Below are 23463 nucleotides of genomic sequence, written 5' to 3'. Positions count from 1 at the left end.
TCAGTAAATATTTATCACATGTTATGATGTACAAAACCCGGTGTACTTCCAGTGTGAAATGGAAACACTCTCACCCTTTTATGTAAAGTCCATTTTGCTCCAGTGAATTGAATACCATTATAATTAATTCCTCACCCTGTAATGTTTTACTAATACACTATATATATTTATTCAATACTGTAAGGGAAGCAGCTGTTTCCCCTGATCTAGAAGAGTTTACAGCTAATTGCAGAGGGGGGAAAAAAAATCTGTGAAAAATAGCCAGATAATGAGGCCAAAGTGAATAGAGATAGGTTCAGGCTGTACATACAGTGATGAGGAAGGTGGCTTTGTCCAAGAATGCTTCTGGAAAGAGGTGAGTCTTAAAGAAATACATAATCTGAATCTGCAATTATCTTTCTATATTTGATCTTATTTCTAAGATCAAGCCAATGACTTATGAAGATCATCTTAATTAAAAATATTTAAAAGTGAAGAGCCTCCCCCACTGAAGCACTTAAGCGCTGTATCAAGAAATTCAGTACTGGTACTAAAAACGGAGCAGCAAATCTCAAGTAGTCTTTTGGCAGAGTGCCCTGGGGCTCAAGAGGGTTTACCATTTGGTAAATCAGCTGCTACTTCCGATAGCTCCACAGTGTCACAAGAGTATCGGGTCTCGGCCCTGGGGCAGAATTAACCCGGAGAGCAAATGAAATCTCTAAGAATTTTGGAAGGCATAGTTGAAGTCAGATGGTGTGCCGTGTAAAATGTTACACTTGTATTTACTCAGCATGTTAACTGCCTTGACTGGGTCATATATCAGGGCTCTCTTAAGTGCCCCTCACCCCAAGTGCTAAACTCAAGTGTGATTCTCAGTGTTAATTGATTGAGGTGCCATCTGGACTCTCTTGAAAAAGTTTCCGATTTTAAAGCGGGAAGAATCAGGAAAGGGGGCCATTCTAGAATAATTTCTTAGTGTAGACATGCAAATTAAAGAGCCTGAATAAATTTAGACCAGCGTAAAGGAAGCCAGCCATTTGACAGACAGTGTTATTCAGAAATTGTCAAATGCATGCCTGGCACCATTAGTATTCTGCTCTTCAAGCTCCTGATGGTTCCTGCCTTCAGTTGATTTCTTCATCTGGCCTTGTAACCGCTTAGGAACTCTGTAGAGGATGTTAAATTGGAGAGGTTCAAAAGGTGAGGAGGGGGTTGGTGATTTTTTAAATTTTGTATTATTTAATCCAGGAAAAGAAGTTACACATTCCAATCCCCCTGTTAATATTTCACTCCTAAAAGTTTTCAAGCTGGGATCATTAGGATGCTTTTGGCTCTAAGTGACACAGTCCCAACTCAAAATGCCTCAGTACAATAAAGACATGTATTGTTTTCTATAACAAAATGTTCAAAGGAAGGACTCTAGCCTTTGCCTCTGTGCCCTTTCCGCGTGCCGGCCTTGTCCTCTGACCACTGGCAAGCTGGTCGCGGTGGTGCTCACCTCCCTCCAGGAGGCATCCGCAGGAAGCACAGGCAGGCCTTAGCCTCCTGCGCCTCTTTCCTTAGCAGTGAGGAACCTCCCCAGAGTGGCCAGCTGACTTCCCCCCACACTCATACCCACTTCTGAAGCAGACACTGCTGAGAAATGGATTGTCGTTATTAAAGTAATTATTTGGGGTGGGCAGTTCTATACCAGAAGTTCCACAGACAAATGCTTTAGTGACAGCTTAATCCAAATAAGCCACAGTATATTCATTTTAAAAACAAAACATAGCCACGTTGCTCAATCAGAGGAGGGAGAAGGGAGTAGGTATATCAAAATAATCCATGGAGATTTTTCAAATGAAATCTACTCTAATCTGTGGAGTTTTTAAAAACTAGATCTACTCCAGGTTATGTGAACCCTCCTTTTAAACCCGCACCTCTGACTACACACACACACACAAACACATTCCCACCACCACCACAGTAACTACCACCACCACCATTTTAAAAATTATAAATAACACTGCCCGATCAAGATGAAATAAATTTATTTTGAATTAGGTGCTCTTTGAGTTGCCAAGCCCTTTTTATTAAAAATAAGTCCACTAGCTCTAGCCCATTTGGCTCAGTGGTTAGAGCATCGGCCTGCGGACTGAAGGGTCCCAAGTTCAATCCTGGCCAAGGGCACGTACCTGGGTTGCAGGCTTGATCCCCAGCCCCAGTCAGGGTGCATGTGGGAGGCAGCCAATTGATGTATCTCTCTCACATTGCTGTTTCTCTCTCTTTCTCTCTCCTCCACCCTCTCTGAAAAGCAGTGGAAAAAATATTCTCAAGTGAGGATTAATAAATAAATAATAAATAAGACATCTAATTGTATAATAATAGTGATAGCTGCCATTTGTGGGACATTATTATTTGGCAATAGTGAATTTCATATTTTATAATCGCATTTGTCTTCAGAAAAATTCTTGTAGAACATGTATTATTATTCTTATTTAACAGCCAATGAAACTCAGGCACAGAAAGGTTAAGAAAGTTACCTAAGCCCTGGCGGGTGACTCAGTTGTTTGGAGCATCGTCCCATACACCAAAAGGTTTCAGGTTTGATTCCTGGTCAGGGCACATACCGAGGTTGTGGGTTCGATCCCAGTCAGGGCATGTATGGGAGGCAACCGGTCAATGCTTCTCTCTGACTTCGATGTTTCTCTCTCTCTCTCTTTCCCTTCCTCTCTCTCTAAAATCAATAAAAACATATCATCAGGTGAGGATTCAAAAAAGAAAAAGTTACCTAAGGCCACGCAGCTAGTTAGTGACAGAATTGGAATTCAGATTTAAATCTGTTTTATTTCAAAGCCTGAGCACTTTCCTGAAAGCAAATGCTGCTCCTTCAGTAATAATGAATAAATGTTCAAAAGCATTTGTCATATTTATTTTCAGCAATTTCCCTGTTCTTTATGTGCTTCTGGGTGACAGTGCTAATTAGCTCCACCAATCCCTAAGTTTAGAATAAAGAATGTTAACAGGGGCCTGAACTTTGCTCAGACGGGAATCTGGAGTTTAGAGAAACAGCATAATACACGGGTCTGCATGCACAGTTATCGGCGGAGCTTGGCACTTTACCCATGAAAACGATTTGCTAACCTTTAAGGGGCATGATAAAAGAAGGTAACCTTTTCTGTTTGGCCACTCATATAAACATCACTGTGACTCCTGAAGTTTGCCTGCCAAATCCTGACAAACACGTTAATTTTGGAGATGTGGCAGAGGAGAACTCTGCTTGAAACACAGAGCAGCTCTTTCTCCGTCATCACAATCATTTCATATCCATGGGATGACATCCAATTACACTTATTCTTTATAAGCATTCAAGATTATCATTTAAGCCGAGGCAAGCTATTCTATTTAAATAGGCACATGGAGAGAGAGCGATGAGGTTAACAGGCATTTAGTAGGAGGCATAAAAGTTTTAAAACCCTCTTTTTCAGAAAAGAAGCAAAACAGGTACATGATTGTATTCATTTGACTTGATTGATTAATTCAACAGTTATTTACTGATGTGCCAGACACTGTTGTATGCCATGGAGGGGGCAGCAGGGAACAAAGCCAGAGGCCCTGGCACCCTAGTGTGCATATTCCAGTCATGGGCTCGGTGGAGAATAAACAGGTTAGCCTGGCCAGTGTGGCTCAGTGGCTGAGCGTCGACCTATGAACCAGGAGGTCATGGTTAGATTCCGATCAAGGCACACGCCTGGGTTGCAGGGTCGATCACCAGCAGGGGGAATGCAGGAGGCAGCCCATCATTGACTCTCTCTCATCACTGAGGTTTCTGTCTCTCTCTCCCTCCCTCTTCGTCTCTCTGAAATCAACAAATACAAGTTTTTTAAATAAATAAACAGGTCTCCCGGTGTGTGAGTGCCCTGTGAGGGCAAGGAGTGCGCAAGGAAGATCTTGCTGAAGAAGAGATGTTTGGTAGAAAGAAAAAGACATTTTATTCTTACAGTTTTAAAAGAGTGATAACTTAAAATAATTAGTAACAAATAAATACTTCATGCTAGTTCCCAAGAAACCCAAGTACAGCATCCTAGACATGCTGGTCCTTTTGCACAACAGGGCAGTAGAAGTCTTACAGCCCCTCCTTCAAAGGTGATCGGGTAAAATAGTCTAATGTAGATTGCTTTTACTGTATCATTGGCAGCGACTTTGGAAGAGCCTGAATCTTTGGAATTTTGATAGAATGCTACTTCAAACAGAGGCTTTATACACAGGCTCTTAGGGCACAGGCATGAATCTAGGTGTTTGATTTGAACTTTCTGCCTTTTATTTTAGGGTGAAAAAGGAGCTGTGGGAGAGCCTGGACCCAGAGGGCCCTACGGTCTGCCTGTGAGTTCTTGGTCTTGTGGGCAGCCTCTGCCTTCAGCATGCACAGCTCACCTGTCACTGGCACACTTAACCCTTCCCTTGTGGGGCCTACTAATCACATTATAGGAGCAAGAACAATCCACTAATTCTCTACAACCCCAGTGTCACCATGTCCTCCAGAGATAGGTCATATTCATGTCTTGCTCTCCTTCTCACAGACAGACTCACTCCCTCACATGCCACAGGACTGAGAGGATCAGAGCTTGCCCATGAGATGAGCAGTACTGACCTTGAGGTGGTTCTCCCCTGTCCAGGGATGCCTTCCTCATACCATCTGACTGGACAGCCGTGACTGGCACTTCTTTGGGAGGTCACTGAACCAAAAGTGGGTGTAGGAGCCTTATTTAAAACAACTTCGCAAGCTTGATCTATTCTCATAGGTAACTTACAAAAGCTACCCTTGCTAAGAAGGTATTTCTCGAATTGATGTTTACAATGACTGATGTCTCTGATCCTTCTAAGTCACTGTGATGACAAGGGATCTTCAGACATGGAATGTGGATAGTGTTCTGTCTTCTGAAAATTCTCAATGACACAGACTTCAAGTTGAGGCCTCAGGTTTGCTTCAGGACATTAACTTTGGGATAATCATAAATGATTCCATGGGGTAGGGAAGGACTACAATAGAAGCATGTGCTATATTAAGGTTTTTAACCCTATGCACCTTCCGCATACCTTGTACTTTCAGTTTTTATGAGTGAAATAAACTTAAACCATGATTACTTCAACGCTAAGGAAGAGGCCGATTTTAAATTTAAAATATATTTAAAGTGAAGGCTTATTTTGAAATAGATTCCAGTTGATAGAGTCAAAGCAACCTCTCAGGAACTTTGGGTGGATCCGTTGTGTGACACAATCAGGTCACTGCCCCAGTAATCTGCACCAGGGAATGCATTTATCATCCTTCTACAACAGCCTTATGACTCCTTTCACATTTGAGTGTCATTCATTTACAAGCTTACTTAAAAACAGTGTCTAAGTTGTGACCTTCTCACCCTCAATATTTATAGACAAGGGGCACATCTAGCCAAATTCAAACTATATTTAACAATAAAGTTTCCACATTTTTTTACTCATTTATGAGCTAACTACTAAGTTATCAAATTAAAGCAGCATTGATGTGCATGCCTTATTAGTGCTGGTGTGCTTTTAAATCAACTAAACCATTTTTGCTTTCAACTTATTCCTAGATTGATAACTTGGATACCAAGCATTTAACATCAGCAAAATAACTATTTAACCCAATATACAAGAAAACATTTTCATGACACGTAACAGCAACAGTAACAGTCACTTCACTTGGTTTAGTGAAAGAACTTTGTAGTACTAATCGATAGAGAATCTGTTTCACACATTTGAAGTAGCTCTCATACTAGTGTTGCATGTCCAGGCAGCCGTAACTAACACAGTAATGTAGTCATGAAACCCTGGAACACTAATGTAGCTCCTGTGGTTCTTTGACAGGGGAAAGATGGAGAGCCTGGTCTTGATGTAAGTAATACGTACAACGAACATCTTCCTGTTATAATAGATGCTGATGGTCTCCATCATCAGTAACAGCAAGAATCCTTCTGATTGTTTCTGTGCACATAGATATGCATACTACATATATTGCTGTGCATGTAGACAGCGGTATAAAATACGCCATGAGTGGTTACATAAGATAAACATAAAGGAAAAAAATAATTATCTGGTATAAAATTAATAACTGACAGTTGATAGTGCCACTTCAAAATACTTTCTCAAATTAGGGACACCCTCAACAGTTGCAGTTGAACTACTTATTTTTAAATATGCATAAGCCCGGCCAGGCGTGGCTCAGCGGTTAAGCATCAACCTAGGATCCAGGTGATCAGGATTCGACTCCCGGTCAGGGCACATGCCCGGGTTGCGGGCTCGATCAATGACTCTCTCATCATTGATGTTTCTATCTCTCTCTGTCCCTCTCCCTTCCTCTCTCTGAAATCAATAAAGACATATTAAAAAAATGAGAGTCTCTGACTTTTAAAAATAAAAATAAATATGCATAAAATTAAAGTATCTTTCACATGGCTACCCTTAGGTAATGGTGTGTTATACCTATTCTCAAAGCTCGTATGCAATATTTCTTTTCTTTTAGCATAAAGCCTCTATATATCTTACAAGTCAATAAATATAGAGAATCTCAAAAGTAAATGCCTCTTGAAATGAGCCCTGCTCATCCTGTGTTATGTGAATAATAACAATAGCAAAGTAATAGTAGTTACTATTTATTGAGCACCTGGTACGTGCAGACATAATTCTGGTACTCTATTTCACCACATTTACTACACACACCAACAGTTGTCTAGTAGATATCATTAACCCCATTCTACAGTCAAGGGACTAAAATGCTGAGGTAAGTGATTTGCACAAGGCCACAGACAGCAGTGAACTTGCCAGAATCCTGACATTCTCTCCACTGTACATTTCCTAGGAGAAAAAGCTAGAAACTTGTACTATGTAGATAATCGACACATTGGCAGATTATTATTCCTAAGTGCTACTTTACCTACGTTTTGAAATTGTTGGGCATGCCATTTTTCTTTATATCTATGTTCAGAAACATGATTTTAAATTTATTTTTTCAGTTTGATTTTGCCACACTTGCATCAATAGATCTCTTTGGTTTGCTTTTTACCCTGTAGGGCTTCCCTGGTCCACGAGGCGAGAAGGGTGACCTGGGAGAAAAGGGAGAAAAGGTGACCTCTGCATCCCAGCACGTGCCTGCTGGATTTTTCTCATGCTTTCTGCTTTGCTTCAACCTGTGCGAGTCGTTCATTCATCTAATCCTGCTCCATCCTGTGCTCCCATCTAATCCTGCTCCATCCTGTGCTCCCATCTAATCCTGCTCCATCCTGTGCTCCCATCTAATCCTGCTCCATCCTGTGCTCCCATCTAATCCTGCTCCCTCCTGTGCTCCCATCTAATCCTGCTCCCTCCTGTGCTCCCATCTAATCCTGCTCCCTCCTGTGCTCCAAAAACACGCTGATGCCTGGTCTAAGGAATCGGGTCCTCACAGAGGAATGAAGGCTACACCACTAGAAATAAGAGCACTGTCCAGTGTAGAAGAAAAAATATATAAGCCCCAGAGAGCCAGGCTACAAGTTTTCAACTACCTGACACCAGTGTTGAAAAATATCATGTTCAGGGATGCTTGAAAATGAAAAAAACCCCACATTTATTATACATTAATGTAAACCAAAATAGTACAAACCCACACCTCAGTTATCTTCACAACAGTCCCAGTCAAAGGACAGAAGATATGTTCTGTAGCTTGATTTTCTTGACTGGAAAATAGAAGACAAGCAGTGTGACTAATAAACCCTAGTGAGTCCATGAGGCAGCTTTTAGGTGCTGTAGGTATTTTTAAGTGAAGATATTGGTATGTTTTATGAGGTCGAGTTTAGGTTCTATCTCAGGACCATCAGCTCCAGGCTATACAGGAACCAAAATCAGGCAAAATGGTTTTATGTCTGAAAGTAAAATTTGGATTATGGATTTTAAAACTAAATTTTTCCTTTCCTCTCCCATTTGATTAGATCTTTGAAGAATAATCTTTTACACTTGACACAGCAAAGGAAGCAAACAAAAACTCAGCCCCTCAACAGAACAGTGAAAATCTTAAAGTGGCTGAAGTTGCACTTTCACGGTTCAAATTTAAATTGTACCTCCACAGTTCAAATTTAAATTTAAATTGCCCTTCCACAGTTCAATTATATTTCTCAGATTAAATCATGCCCTGATCTACTTAACAACACACTGTTTTCAAAACCCTAGAAATTATCTTTGACAGTGAAGTTCATAGCTTTTGAAAAGCAAGGCCAAATGAGAGTTGTCAAAGAAAGAAGGGTGTGAGGACTGCTGTGTATTCTACAAGCCGTAAACATTACTTAGCCTCCCATTGGTCAGAGAGCTCATGTGAGGGGTTATGTAAAAAGCACCACCACCATCATCAATAACATTACACTTATTGAGCACTTATTAAGTGTTTTCCCAAAAGCTTTACATATGATAAGTCTTTTAATCCTCAAAACTACCCCCTAAGGTTGGTGCTATTTTTGTACCCATTTCACAGACAAGGAAACTAAGGCCAAAAAAAATAATTTTTTTATTCTAAATTATAAATTCTGGCCATAAAATATAAATTTTTTGAGATAAATTGTATATTTTAGCTCAAGGTATATGTACTTTAAAGATTATAGATTTTATATTCACCTAATGGGGTGTATGAGTCCAAAATCTTACTCAAAACTGTGTCACCATTATGGGGATACTTATTTTAATGCTCTTTTAAACAAAGAAGAAATTACCAGTATTACAACTTATGAAAACATTAAGCCACAAATTTAATCCTCACTCTAATGTTAATCACCCATACAAAATATTTCCGTATTTCAGACTCCATGTAGAGAAGTTTCATCTTTAGGAAGATTAGATTCTAAATGTGAACACTTTATGTCTAGCATTCTTTGACATGGGACATAAATACTAGCAGGAACCTTATGTGCTCATGCCCCCATGGAGAGATGGTTTTGTGTTACATAGGGAATCCCTAACTGTTACAAAACTATGTTGACTAATAATAACACTGATATATTATTCTTTGTACAATAGTGTCTGTTTTCCATAAAGCTTGACGTTTACAAAAATATTCCTGAAAAATTATGCCCATAGCCTGTTCAGTCAACACTCCTATGACAACACTTTTCTGTTGACTTACTAATATGAGTTGATTTAGCAAACAGTGAAGGGAATTCTAAATTAATAATACCTAACACACCTGGTGTCAGTCACACCTCCATGAAGAGGAGCCCACTGCCTCCTGGGAGGAAAGAGCTCACCCAAGCAAGTGGGAATCAGTTTTATGTCAAGGCACTGAAGTTATTTGCTCAGGAGGGATGTTGACCCATCTGCCTGCGTGAGCAGTTTACTCCCCAAGGCCCCTCCCAGCTTCCTGTCCCGCCTGCTCTCATTTTGCCCTGGCTTCTCAGGTCTTTGTCTTTAATCATGATCAACCAAACCACACAGAACTTCTATCTTCCCCCGGTGTTAAAGAAACCCAAGTGTTTTTGATTCTGAGCCTTCTGATGCAATCTTTTTGGCACACAGGAGATAACGAGGAGCTTTTTTTCCTGCGGTCAGAATGAAGACATTAATTAGAGTGCATATCTCATATTTTTCTGTTCTGTGCGTGCCGTTTTACCTGAGAATATTCGTGTTGTCTTGCTTCTGAATCTATCCAGTTTTATCGTAACCGCCATCCTGATTGCAGAATGAATACGCTAATTTAAGTATGTGTTGTATTTTGTATTCTGTACTCACCCACTTCTTGTCTATAATATGCAGATATTTATGTTAATGTAAAACAGCTGAGGTGCATTCCTTCCCTCTCCTCCTTTTGCCTCCTTTCCTAAATTCCTCCATCCCTCTGATCCATGCAGATTTCCACAACCTCTACCTTGATTCCTAAATACTAATTTCCATGGCTACCTTCCCACTATGCAATTATCCTGCCTACCTCATTTTTAGTGTTAGCTCAGCTGAGTCCAAACCGCTTTTCCTCTCCTGAACAGAATTTTTTTTTTTTGTTTTTGGCATTTGTTACCCTGTAAGTAAGCTGGAAACCCATTTACCATTGTGAACATCTGGCATGAGATCAATACGAGTGAGTTAGAGAAGATCCCTGGGTTTACAAATAAGTCTGTTTCTCCAATTGGTATTGCTGAGAGTATTAGCACTTTTTCAATTTATCTACCTGACTTAATAAGGAAAATATTTGCTCTTAGTTTCCTGAAAAAGAATGTTAAAAGAAATAGAAGCATATTTTAATACATCGAGTATTTTTTAATGAGAGCTACAAAAAATAATGTCATAAAATTGGATGTATTTCAAAAAGGTAGGAGCTGTTAATATTCTTTTCTTCTGGTTCAATGTAGCTTTCACCTACTACAGGATTAGGGGGGGAAACAAGTTGATAGGTATTAGGAGAATATTAGGCGAAGTATCCATTATTCCTCTGAACCTCACCTGCCACTGGTTGGCTTCAGTACAGTTGGTATCCGTCACATGCACACGCACACGCACACGCACACACGCAACCACCCAGATGCACGGCAGAAGCACCTCATTCTAAAGGGCCACTGCACTGGGCCCTACGTCAGCACCAATCCTTCTTCCTGAAGGGTTGGCCTTTTAGGTCTCCTTCTATCAGAGTATTGAGTATCGTAAATAAAATGCCACATATCGTTGCCAGAGTCCATTGTCACTCTGCTCTTTTTATATCATGCCTTTCCTAAACCAGAAAACAGTGGTAAATGCCCTTCCAGACTTTTATTGGCTAAATCATCTTTTGAATCACCGTTATTTACCCTCCTCCAATAAAACCTGTCTTTTATTTAAACCCTTGTATCCACAGGGGGAAAAGGGAAAGAAAGGCAAAAAGGGGCCTAAAGGGGAGAAAGGAGAACAGGGTGCCCCTGGATTAGATGCACCTTGCCCGTTGGTATGTCTGACTCATGGAACTCTGTCTCCAGATGTCGTGTGTGAAGGGATGAGCTGGGAGAAGAGCAAACTGGAGGGACCGTAAGAGCAGGGGTCCTGACTGGGGTCATTTAACGTAGACTTCAAGGTCCCAGAAATATCCGTCCTGGTACATTCCACACCTTGTCTCTGGCCACCAGCTCTGCCTGGTTTCTTAACACTCAAGTATTGATCCAATGTGAGTGGCGGATCCAAAGAGGAACCAGCCCAGTTCTGTGCTCCTCAAAAGAGGTCACAGTTCCCAGACAAGTCCTCATTGTATGCAGAGCTTTGTCCAACTTCACTGCGTATTATTTGTCACTTCAGAGTTGCTCCTCTCCCAGCCTTTTGTTATTGTGGTTATTTCTTTAGCAGAATTTGTGCGTAAGTGATTTCTTGTTAGTAACTATATGAGTTAATCTTTACAAACAGGGATTCCGTGGCATTAAGGGGGAAAAAGGGGAGCCAGGCCAGCCTGGCCTGGATGGGCTGGATGCCCCTTGCCAATTGGTACAGTATTTCTCTTTCCTTCCACCCTGCATGCAGTTCCTTTGTTTATTACATATTCATCTCTCTCAGTGTAAAGTGGTGCTTCTGGACCAAGCTTTACATGCTAAACACACTACATGCATGTGCATGAATGGCTCCTTCAGCAACTCTGCAGAGTGAAGAGAGCACGCATGCATTTCTACCAATGACTGGAAACTAATCTCCTGACATTGTTTTCACAACTGACAATGGGTCTGCCTTCTGGGGGATATCAGTTTATTCAAGAAATATTTATTTAAAGAGTACATTAAAATTGCATTAAAAGCTTCTATGAACAGGCACAGTTAGGCCATAACTTTGGGATATACCCCTAAATTGAACTTTTTTTTTTCTTCTCTAAAGGAAATAAAGGCATTTTTACCTCTCCCACTAAATTTCTGTCAGGCTGTAAGGCCAAACCTGCAGAGTTAAGCTTCTGCGGTGAAGAGTTAGCCATTTCTAGGGGATGCTGTGAAGAGACCGTAGGGAAGTAAACCAAGCTTCTTCGAGCTTCTAAAGATAACAGTCTACAGCCAAACCCTCCTCTTTGTCACATAACCTTTTCAATTTAATGGTCTTCCTTTTGAAACTCACTTTCCTAAAGTAGACAGAATTCCCTTATCTCCATTGGCATGAACCCAAAATCCTCCTTATACTAAAATCTAAAATTCTACTGGGTGATCCTTGTCCTTGTACCAATCTGGCATTACCGAATTTTTCCCAAATATCGTATAAAGTTATTTCAAAGGTTTTTTTACATTTTTAAAAAAAGTATATTCATATTTTCTGAGGTGTAAAGGAAAACATTTTATGGTTGTGTTGATGGTTATACTTGGTCTGCATGTTTTTATATTATTTTTTAGTGCTAAGCATGTTTCTATAAAGATAACGTTGTTTCTCAAGTCTTTTAAGAGATTGTGTTTACAGAAAATATTTATTTAGTTTATAATTACAATTAGAAAGTATCAATGTGAAGTGCCTAGCCTTTTATTTTGTTTGCTTGGTAATGATAATAAAAAATATTTTACGATCATTTTGTTGGGAGGAAACACAAGCATGCCTCATCCCATACCAACTCTCCCCGCTTTATTTGTATCATTTGTATCTGAAGAGTGTTCACACTGTAAATACAAATAAATTCTGCAACATTTAGGAATCCCTTGTTTATTCAGAATTTGTCAACTGGCTTCTGCAGAATTTTAATAGAAAAATTGATAAATGCTGTGGATAACATTTTACTGTAAAGATATAGATAGGCTGCCCATGTTTTAATTCAATGGATTAAATATATTCTACTGTATCCGCTTTCAGTATGGAAAAGTGAAAAGTAGCATGTGAAGGGCTATAAACTTCAGATAGAAATGGTTCATCATTGATTACTCATCATTCTCATGCATTCAACATACACCATAGCAACCAGGAGGTGAAGTTACTTCGCTTTATTTAATAAAGATAATTGTGTTATGTGGGTTAATGACATTAAGAGAAATAGTACAGATTTATTATCTAAAGGTAGAACTGAGTAGACCACTATGCTTTGTAAATTACTTTTTCAAAATCAGGCATATTTTTTCTATACTTTATGTATTTTCAAAATGTATACTCTCCCTAGAAAAACATTTGAATTTTCTTCATCTTAACTAACGTTGGGTATTCTATTGGGAGTTAATTGTTGTAATTAGAAAAGGATGCCTATGGCTAGGGCTACCTAATGAGTAGAAACCCATCTATGTTAAGCCTCTGAGCATGTGAATTATGAAGTATGAACTTCCGTGGAGCCTAAGGAATCCTTACTCTTCCTTTCAAACAGGGGCCGGATGGATTACCCATGCCTGGCTGTTGGCAAAAGGTAGGCTTTATGGAATTATTTCTGAAAGAAGCACTCTCCCTTTCCCTTCACCTGGCCTAGCCTTTTCCATTTACAGCAGACCTTTTGAATTTGACGTTGCTGAACGTTGTTTGGATATTAAAAAGCAAAAGATTTCGTCTTTACAATATCTTTCGATTACTATGTGTACTGCTAATTTCTTCCAAAACTGAGGAGCGAAAACAGTTCTTGACAAACATTGTCGTTTGGAACCTTCCGGACCCAATGCTTTCTTTGGAATGGGAAAGGCCAGGCAGTTGCATCTTCATAATGGTTTGCTTGTCTCTCAGTAAACTCTTTGTCCCCCTACTCTTTAAAACTATTCTTAATCATGATTCTTTTTCTACGTATACTCAATTACTTAGACAAACATGCAAATAACATGGTAGAACCCTGTCCATATTCATCACAAAGCTGAGAAAGCAGAAAATGTAAGCATGAATTTTTTCTTCAGTGATATCTTGATTTATTAGGAGACTGGTTATATTTAAGTTGGGGGCCTCTGTGGTATCGGGTTATTCTAGTCTCTTCCCGTAGCTACCCACGGCCACAGTGTAGGGAAGGGAACTTCTCCTAACAGAGACCCTTCTATGTGATAAGCCCTTTCGTGTCGGGGCTGTCATTTTACTTAATCGTCCCAGTAACCTCATAGGGTGTTATCCTCCATGATTCCAATGGGGAAGCTGAAATTCAGAGAGGTTAAGTAACTTCCAAGGCACAGAGCTAGTAAGCAACAGAATGGGAAGGAGACGATGGGAAGCAGCGGCAGAGCTTTAAGCAGGCAAGAGCTGCGTTCGTGCTGTGCTGAGGGAGCACCAGGCCTTTACACAGTGACGTGGGACCCTAGGAGGGACTGCGCATCGGTGCTACTGCGGGATAAAGGAATTCCACTGATGGAACAGTAGTGTACATGCTGCTTTGATCATTTTGAAATTTTGTCTCTAAAACCTTGTGGCTTAGTAATTCTTGACAGGCATGTTTCACTGGCAAAATTAAAACTATATAGGATTGCAGAGCGATGAAGAGTAACTCGACTCTCCTGGTTTCGTCTTAGGTCATCAACTACGTTGGTGAGATCCTATGTAATTTACTCTCTTGCTTGACGACTCTCACCCTACTTGACCAGGGAAAGAAACACCTTCCTTGTTTCTCAGCAGCATCATTTATTTAGTAGCTTCCCAAACTCCACTCTCAGCCTGTCAGATAATTCTCTCAGTCACACCTGAGCTCAGGTGGTTCTCAGGAAGGTGGGCCTATCATCATATTCTCCTTCACCTGGGGAAAGTATCCTTTCACCATCATAACCCCTGTTCTCAGAATTTTAATACCGTACTGAGCTGGAATTACCGTCTGCTCTTTGACCTTTGACCTGTAATCTAATACTGTAATGATTTTTTAACACAGTCATCGGCATACCCTACGTAGAGGTAAATGTGAAAGGCTTAATCAGCCTTCTAACATGACTCTGAACTTGGGTTCACATCGTTTTCAGCCACTTCTAAATCATGTCCTTTTTGTGCAGGCACCATGGTGGCGACAAGCAAAGCACTCATCATTTTGGTTCACAAAAAGGCCGATCCTAGTAGTAATAAGACTGGCATCAGAAAATCAGAAATTTCCCTTTTAAGTACTCATTTTTCCGCAAAATACATACCATAGTCTACACAAGATCAAGGATTTCTTAAATCTCGCATCTTCTTATATAAAAAAAAAAAAAAATTAAATGATTGAACTCAGTATTGTTTGCCACACTCCCAACACACACACACAAGCAAATCATTGTGATCAACCTCTGCCAACATCCTCATCCCCAAAAAGAATAAACAGTTAGAAAAATGGAATGTTCTAAAATCTCTTATGTGGTCAACTTAGCTATCTCAAATATACTATTAGTCAGGTCAAATTATTTTTAAAATATTTTTAGAAGGCCAGTAGATTCCTTTTAGTTAGTCCTGTTTTATGTGGATCCCTCTTTTAAATACTGTTTATTAGCCTCTGGAGCATAGTGGTAAATTCAGATTGTGGTAGCCTTGCAAATTACTGTGATTAATGAACTAGTCCCCTTGGTCATGCTACTCTCTAGTAATTTTTTTCATGCCAAATAATTTGATCTTTGTTTAAATTGCTTTTCTTTTTAGATACAGTTCAGTTTTCTAAATTTTGATGAACAATGATGTACCAGTTCACAGTATAATTAGTACAGTGAGTAAATGGCAGGATTTATTTTAAAGAAAATACTTATAGACTACTACAGTTGTCATCCATCCTTGTCCAGAGATTAAAACTATTTAATAGGAAAAATACCTATAGCCTTCGTATTTTTTATTGTTTCACTAGACCTTATTTTTCCAGGTAGAGTTAACAGGATTTTAGCAGAACCTTCCTAAAACAAGGTGACAGATTTTTAAACTAAGTTTTAAAATCTAGGGGCTAGGAGAAAATTTTTTAAATTCTGTAGATTATTTGCAAAACACTGGTATTCAAAAAAATATACCTGTTTAAAATTTGAGATAAGTGAGAGTTAGTGAGAGAAAGGAATACTTCCTGTAGGCACATTCTCTGGCGTGAACACAACATGCATAAACACAGAATGGGCTCCATCTCTAAAGATCACAACGTTCCCAGCCTCATAAGCACATCTAATGTAGCATCTATTTTTCTTAAAGAGAGAAAAACAAATGTTTTTAATTAATTAACTGGACATTTTGCTTTCTCACTGATTTTTATTTTTGAGTAAAAGTGAACATCACTAAGATCTGCTCTATAAGTTTATACCTCAAAGACAATGGCCCCTCGGTTGTCTCAGACTTATCCTTAGTTTTAGGAAAACCTTAATAATTATGAGGAACCAGAGATTTATGACACCTTAGATCACAGTGGAACCTGTAATTCAGCTTAGGGACCTGCTGGCGGGCTGGTGCCCCTTTCCCGTCATTCACAGCAGAGCAGGACTAGCGAAGGAAAGAGGAGCCGAGTCGGGTGTCGGTGAAGCAAGTAGTGCCTCTGAGGTCGGAATCCTCAGCCTTTCCCACAGTGGGTCTTAATGCTTGGAGATCATCTAAGTTATAAATAGGACATGTACTCTAATTATGGTACATATATGTTAAAAATTCTAATTTTCTGCTTTCCCAGAATAGTTACTGAAACACTTAACCAGAAACTTCTCTGCAGCAAAAGAAAAATGTGGGTTGAATCCAGGATAGAAATGTTGATGACACTGGAGTTTTAGAAAAGGCATGTGTAGGACACAGATTGATTGGCTCCGTGATTGAAAAAAACCACACACAACTCTATTCAGGGTTCTACCAGTCTTCTTAAAGTAAATGTTAATTTGGAATTTTTATCCTAGACGACTAATTCTGTATATTTGTCTTTTTTGTTGTTTGTTTTTCTGCAGTGATGAAACTAACCTTCCGAGCATGAAGTTGTGTATATAACGGTCCACTTTTTATATTTATAGTTGAAAATCCAATGGCAGATTTTACAAGTCTGAGATATGTTTACATAGAGCTGCTTCTTCCTGTTCGCAGTAGTGCATATGTCCATCTTTCCTTTGCTCACATCTAAAATTGGACAACATGTGAAACTAGTGAGAAGCCTGCAAAAATTATAGATCAGTATCTCTTTATCTTATGTAAAGATACGTATTTAAATGGACATATCAGTGATAGAGAATGATTGTTCCTGCTATTTTCTTACTTTGGGCTTGTTAATTGCATGGACAAAAGGGACCATGAAATAGTTTACATAAAATTGTGACCAAATATGGACTCAAAACTATGAAAATGTACCATACTGACTGCTTTTAGAGTTTATTGTCCCATCTCTACTCACCTTCACTATTAGCACTGAGTTCACAACACCCATTGAAACCGACTAAAAAAGCATGACTGTGCCAACCCTGCTTGTGCAACTTCAGATGCTAGCATGCCTCTTGATGAGTCCTTTGATCACATCTGATCTTTTATTTCTTTTGTCATCTCAAGGGGGTTACACCATGGCTTATTGCCAAAAAGAGATAAGGTGGTGGAGAGCACACACACAAGTGGTCTTGTATTTTGAGGGAGTTGCAGTCCCAACTGCAGATCTACAGCTTCCAGTATTGTGGGCTCACATGGCCACCTTGGTTGAAATATCAAGGGGTTGAGCTGGTTGTGCCGCCGGTTTTCCTTGGGCTGCCCTTGGCAGTGAAGACCAGGGAAGAGGTCCGGTTCAGCATCCTGTGCTGTCTCTCCTGTGACCAAGTAGGAAAGAGGTTTACAAATGCAGGCACCCAGAACAGCAGACTTTTTGTTTTTAATAAACTGAATTCGAACAGGTGTTAGTATGGGTGCTTTTGGAAAATGACAGAGACATGCAGCATTTCTTTTGGGTAGAAGATTCTTGGAATGGCAGCCTCTGTTTCTGAGGATGAAGGGTGTGTACATCCCACCAAAGCTCAGGTTGCTGAAGAAATCACATGTCCTGAAGGGAGCTCACTCCACAGTCTCTATGGAAGCTGATGTGAGAGCTTCCCTTCTTTCCAAGATTGAACCCATTTCAAACATTTTCGACAAACTTCTAGAAGCAGAAGATTTTTCCAATTCTGTTAAATACTTTTTCTTTTCTTTCTTTTTTTAGTCCAAGGAATACTAAACTGAAATGCTTTTGTCATATTTGTTTGAACAATTTTTTTAAAAGCAAAGTCTTCAAATTCTAATAACTTGGAACCAACAGTCAAGATGACCTTTTACTAACTTCTTTCTTTCTTGTTCTGAATAATTGAAGAGAATGTAAAAGAAGCTCCACTTTCACTCCAGTCATTGTAAAGTATCCAAGTTAAGAAATTTTTTCAGTACTTTTTGCCTTTTTTTTTCACATGATGAATATAACATACATAGTGATTATCAGTTAAGATAAAGTCAAGATTTGGTCACATTTCATAGTATTAGCTCATTTCTATTTCTATTTTTTTGTAGTTCTATTTAGATATGTTTTGTCTCTATTTAGATTTCTTTACCTTTTTTTTTTTACATATCTAGGTGTTTGTCTTATGCACAGACCAAATCTGAGATCTCAGAAAGCTGTGAAATCTAGTTGCCATATAGTTGCCATAAAGAGAGTATTTTTTTCATCTTCTTGCTCAAAAGTTACTTCACTGTATTAGAATGAGCATTTCTTTGCACAGTAAAGTGTTGGTAGCATGTTTTGAAATGGCTTATTCTACATGGATGAGTTCCATTAGGAGAAGCATCATCAATGAGGAGTAGTCACTTTCAGCCCATGGGACAATACCATTTTTCTCCTGACTTAATGCCATTTTGTGGGAAATTTTCTAGTTTCGTGCATAGGTTTTCACCACTGGGGGGAAATTAGTTCATCACTGACTCATGCTGACAGTTAAGATACGATTGTAAGACAAGGATCCTAAGGTCCTTATGATCTCTTTCAATTATATAACCAAATGCTCAATTATACAAAATGCCTTCTTTTTATTTCCATTAAGTTTTCAAGATTGGAAAGACGTTCAAACTATTAGATCAATCTAATTGGTCTAGTAACATTCCACATTCTGAAGGCATGCTGGCATTTTTAAAACAACAGAGGGCATTTCTCTAACCATCTCTTCTAGGTCATGGTTAGGATGAGGTATTATTGTTCAGTGTCTGAAACAACTTGTCTTAAGTAGATTGGAAAAATGAACTAAAGCAGGTAGAACTACAGTCTCTTCAGGAAAACAAGCAGTAGTGTCTTGAGAAAAATCTGGTGGCTACATTTCATCCTATGTATCTTTCTTTCTACTCCTCTAGTAGAAACAGGTATTAAGACGGATCACTATTTAAAACTTGCACAGCTTCTAAAGAGAATACCTCTAAAGATAATCATGTTATGTACAAAAAAAAATTTTAAATACAGCCCTTTAAAGGATATTCTGTCCTATGTATATATTGGGTTTTTGCTCTGACTTACAACATTGACTTTTATTCCATGATTAAAGGAATAAAATTATTAACTTCCATTACAATTATTTCCTTGGGACAAGCAAAGAGATGATAGTACTCCTCTTTGCTCAGTGGAATTACTAGGTCTTAACCACTATGATGATCTAAAACTTTTGGTTACTAAAATATTTTCGAGCATCCGTTTTGTCATCATTATAAGGAATCCTCAAATAATTGCCAAATGAACTAATCAATTATGTCTGCCGATATATGTGTTGGCAGATACATATTTTTCTTAAAGATTTATTCCTTTTAATTTATATTATTGGATAGAGGGTTGAGAATTAAACGCATGAAAGACACATTGGAAATAAATCAAGATCAGGTTCTATTTCTGATAAGCATCTTTTAAAGATACCAAATTGGTATGTGATTTAGCTTTAAAATTGTTTTTCATTCATGTTGGTGCTGATGTATTTCTTTTGTTTTCTTTATGGACAGTGCAGCTCTACTATGGATAATTTCATTTCTCAGTTTAATAGCATTCCTAAGCTGATAGTGTGTGATTTTATCTTTGAAGTTCATGAATTTGCTGTAATTATGGTTCAATGACCAGTCTTTTCTAATGCTTGTTTTGCATTAACAAAACAGTGTACCTGTAGGAATATGTGTCCTTACTTGGATTGTGGATCCTCTTATTACATGTTCTTTTCCTATGCCATATGCCTTTCATCAACGTTCATTCTCATCTTTAACTGACATAATTTGATTTAGTGTGACAAAACCAGAATTAGACGAGTCTGCATACATTCATAGAGTACCTGACACACAACTATGCCTACATTTTTTCTAGTTTTTATTTTTATTATGAAAAGCAGTCTTGAGGAGTTTTTCTTCTTTATTTGATTTTGTGGAAAACATGAGAATATCTGGAATTTCTATCCCCCCAAAAAGCCTGTTCTTGAATTTACTTCCTGTGCATAATGTTCTAAGAGGAAAGTAAGAACTTCCACATCCGGTAGTTCATTCTACATGCCCTTTGCTAGTTTGGAAGATGGTCAGATCACCATGTCAGTACCTATGGAAAGATTGTCTTTGGTATCTTATATTTTTATCACTTTGAAAATGTGCTTAATTTCCCAAGGTGGGTTTGTTTTTTTTTTATGTTACTATTGTAGCATAAACTGTTAACACCACTTTTCACCTTTCCTTTTTTATTTTGTCCCTATGTGTTATCTTGCTCAGAAGTCAGTTATGTTTGCGTGGTGAGTGGTGTTTTAATATCTTCTAATAAGTAGTCATAGGAATATGTCACTACTGGTATTTCTCTATTTCTTAATAATCAAGTTATATTAACATTGCTAAAAATGAACTTTTTCAACTTATACCAAAACACAAAACAAAATCCCTGCTATCTCTAGAAGTCAAGACCACAGCAACGTATTCTTATATTCTCATAAATATCAATTAAGAACAATTACATGTGTTTGATTCTGGCTGTTAAAATTATTCATTCCTAATGGAATTAACATGATTGACCAATGATGATTTTTCTGACCTTCAGTCCCTACTCTTTCCACTTTTGTTGAAATATCTTCATATTGGCTAGATTTACTATATGCCATAGCACAGATAGCCTTCCAGCCTAAATTTTTAGTGGATTTAATTTTTATTAATCCAATACTGAAACGTTTTAATGGCATGTCTGATTTTTTAAAATGTGTTTAAATGCATAAGATTCTCTGTGCTGCTTCTTGACAGAACTGTCATTTTGGGAATAGGAAGGAGGACATTGTCAACCTGACCTATTAGAATTTAATAATAACTTAATAGAGTACCATCATTTCTCAAAATGCAGTTGATATTCTCACATATCTCAGAAATATTAATAAATTGGATTCACAAAAGAATGTCTTACATATTATTGACATTTATGTGAATATTCTTTATACTGTTGTAAATGTTTCATGCAACTTAATAACATTTTTAAAAGATGTATGTATCTGATTTTCCTTTAGAAAATATTATATTTTTATTTGTATTTTTTACATTTTAAAGTTCATCTCTATGTGCAGCTATTTTTATATTGCCAAAAAAAATCACATGAATACGAAATAAGAAAATGCAAAAAACCTATTTTGGCAAGCATTACACTGCATATTTTTCTTAATGTTTTGTGGGCCAGTTTCATGTAATTGATTATTCTAAGAATGTGTTGTGTGTTATCACTGTAAATATGGCACAAACCCGTTTTTCTCAGTAGTGTAAATAATTGAAAGGTTGAATTCTCCCTGTTTGACTTCTTATTTCAGTTTCGTTTTAATTTCTCCAACTGACGTTGCTGAATCAAAGATGCGTGTGGTTTTCAATTTGCAGTTTGAAGATAATTGCATTGTATTCAGCTTCTCATTTGTCCTTATTTGCTTTCTTAATTGTTTACAGGGTTCCTAGTTTGTGAGAAGTTGACCTTCAGAATTATTTTTACACTATTTATGACTTATTTTCATAATGTACAAAGTGTGTAATTATTACAATATTAATCCAAACAGTGGTAATGAATTGTATTGTTATAAAGCTTTATTGATGTTCATGAACACCTTGGCCTGTTTTCTGTGACTTAAACACAGTCCATAAATAATTTTATTCTACTTTTCTACAGTATTGCAATACCATCATTAAACTTCGTGCACATATCTAGCCATGATGATTTTCTAAAAAAATACACAAAAGTTGTACTCTGTTTCCTAGATAGTAATGCCTCCAGACAGCTTCCCCTGCAAACTCACCTTTCTTTCAGAATTCTCCGTCTTGATGAATTAGACTTCCTTACACTCCAGTAACTGCTCTTTCCACCACGTCAGCTCAGTCACCGTCATTCAGTGAGAAGCAGCGCCCGGCGATCACTGAAATGGACTGAGTGGGGGTGGCCGAGGCCTCCATCAGGTCGCCAGCTGGTCACAGGTCCTGCCTAACCGCGCGCACTTCTCAGGCCTCACCGACCTGCTCTCTCCAGCAGCGTCCGATGCACTTGACCGCGGCCACCGCCTCGCACTCTTCCTCAGTCCCCATGTCCCCACGCTCTCGTGCTCCCTGCTCTCCTTTCCCAGTTTCCTTCCCCAGCCCTCCCTCCTCCACCTGATCACTGATCAGGACTCTGACCTACACGCTGCTTTTGCTTTTGCTTTCCTCTGCCTCATTCCCTCGGGAAAGCTCGTTCAGTCCCACGTAGACCAGGTTTCTGTCCTCACCTCGCACCTGGTGCTCGCTCCGACCTCCCATTAGCGTCAACACACCAGCCCACCCGCCATCCGAACAGGACAAAACCCGCAGAGCATCCTGGACCCGCCTCCCATCCCCGCCCATTCCCTTCCACACGCAGCATCTGCTCCACTGCCAAGCCCCCTGCACGCTACACCCTCAGCATCTCTCAGATGGCTCCTTTCGCCTCGCCCCCGTTTCTATTGCCTTAGTGTAGCCCCCCCATTTCTCTCTTGGACTCTTAGAAGAGCCTTCTAAGTGACCTCCCTGCTCTAGTGCCCGCCTCCCCTCGCCTCATACTGTGTGTCACCCTGAGGGGGTGATTCAGAGAAAGCAAATATGGTGTCTTATTTATTATGAATTTATCCTACCATTTCACTTCACATAGAATTTGTGGCAAATTAGAACACTTATAAAGAGCCCTAGCCGGTTTGGCTCAGTGGTTAGAGCCTCAGCCTGCAGACTGAAGGGTCTTGGGTTCAGTTGCTGCCCAGGGCACGTGCCTCGGTTGCAGGCTCGATCCCAGCCCCAGTCAGGGGCGATTGCGGGAGGCAGCCAATCGATGTGTCTCTCTCACGTCGATGTTTCTCTCTCTCTCTTCCACTCTCTGAAAAGCAATGGAAAAAATATCCTTGGGTGAGGGTTAAGAAAACCCCACACTTAGAAAGAAATTAAAATATATAAGTTTAAATATAACCAAGAAAACCATATATAAACAAGTTCAAGACCACAAAGAAAGTTATAATGAAAATATATGACATCAAATTGTATGGCTCGAAGCTTCTTGATGTCCATAACAAAAAGAAATAAATCAATTACATGTTTATATCATCCATGATGTGAAAACATACTACTTCCTCAAAAGAATCAAAGCTGATAAGAAGTTTCTCATATGAGATTTCCTATAGAGGGCATTATCTTTAGAGCATCCCTACAACGAATCTAACAGCAGGTTTCTAGAATGTTCCT

General features: G+C 38.9%; 1 protein-coding gene across 1 annotated transcript in view; it reads left to right on the top strand.

Moving 5' to 3' along the window:
- COL25A1 (collagen type XXV alpha 1 chain) overlaps positions 1-21922 on the top strand; it is a 440867-nt gene extending 418945 nt beyond the window's left edge. The window contains exons 32-37 of the mRNA XM_081131694.1: positions 4288-4341; positions 5845-5871; positions 7047-7100; positions 11353-11430; positions 13259-13297; positions 17302-21922. Coding sequence (XP_080987820.1) covers positions 4288-4341; positions 5845-5871; positions 7047-7100; positions 11353-11430; positions 13259-13297; positions 17302-17337 — 288 coding nt within the window. The 3' untranslated portion in view covers positions 17338-21922. The remainder of the gene's footprint in view (positions 1-4287; positions 4342-5844; positions 5872-7046; positions 7101-11352; positions 11431-13258; positions 13298-17301) is intronic.
- Positions 21923-23463: the final 1541 nt, after the last annotated feature.

This window comes from Miniopterus schreibersii, assembly GCF_964146895.1.
Source record: "Miniopterus schreibersii genome assembly, chromosome: 1".
Classification (NCBI taxonomy): Eukaryota; Metazoa; Chordata; class Mammalia; order Chiroptera; family Miniopteridae; genus Miniopterus; species Miniopterus schreibersii.
Note: the sequence above shows the minus strand (reverse complement) of the source record. Positions and strands in the feature narration are given on the sequence as shown.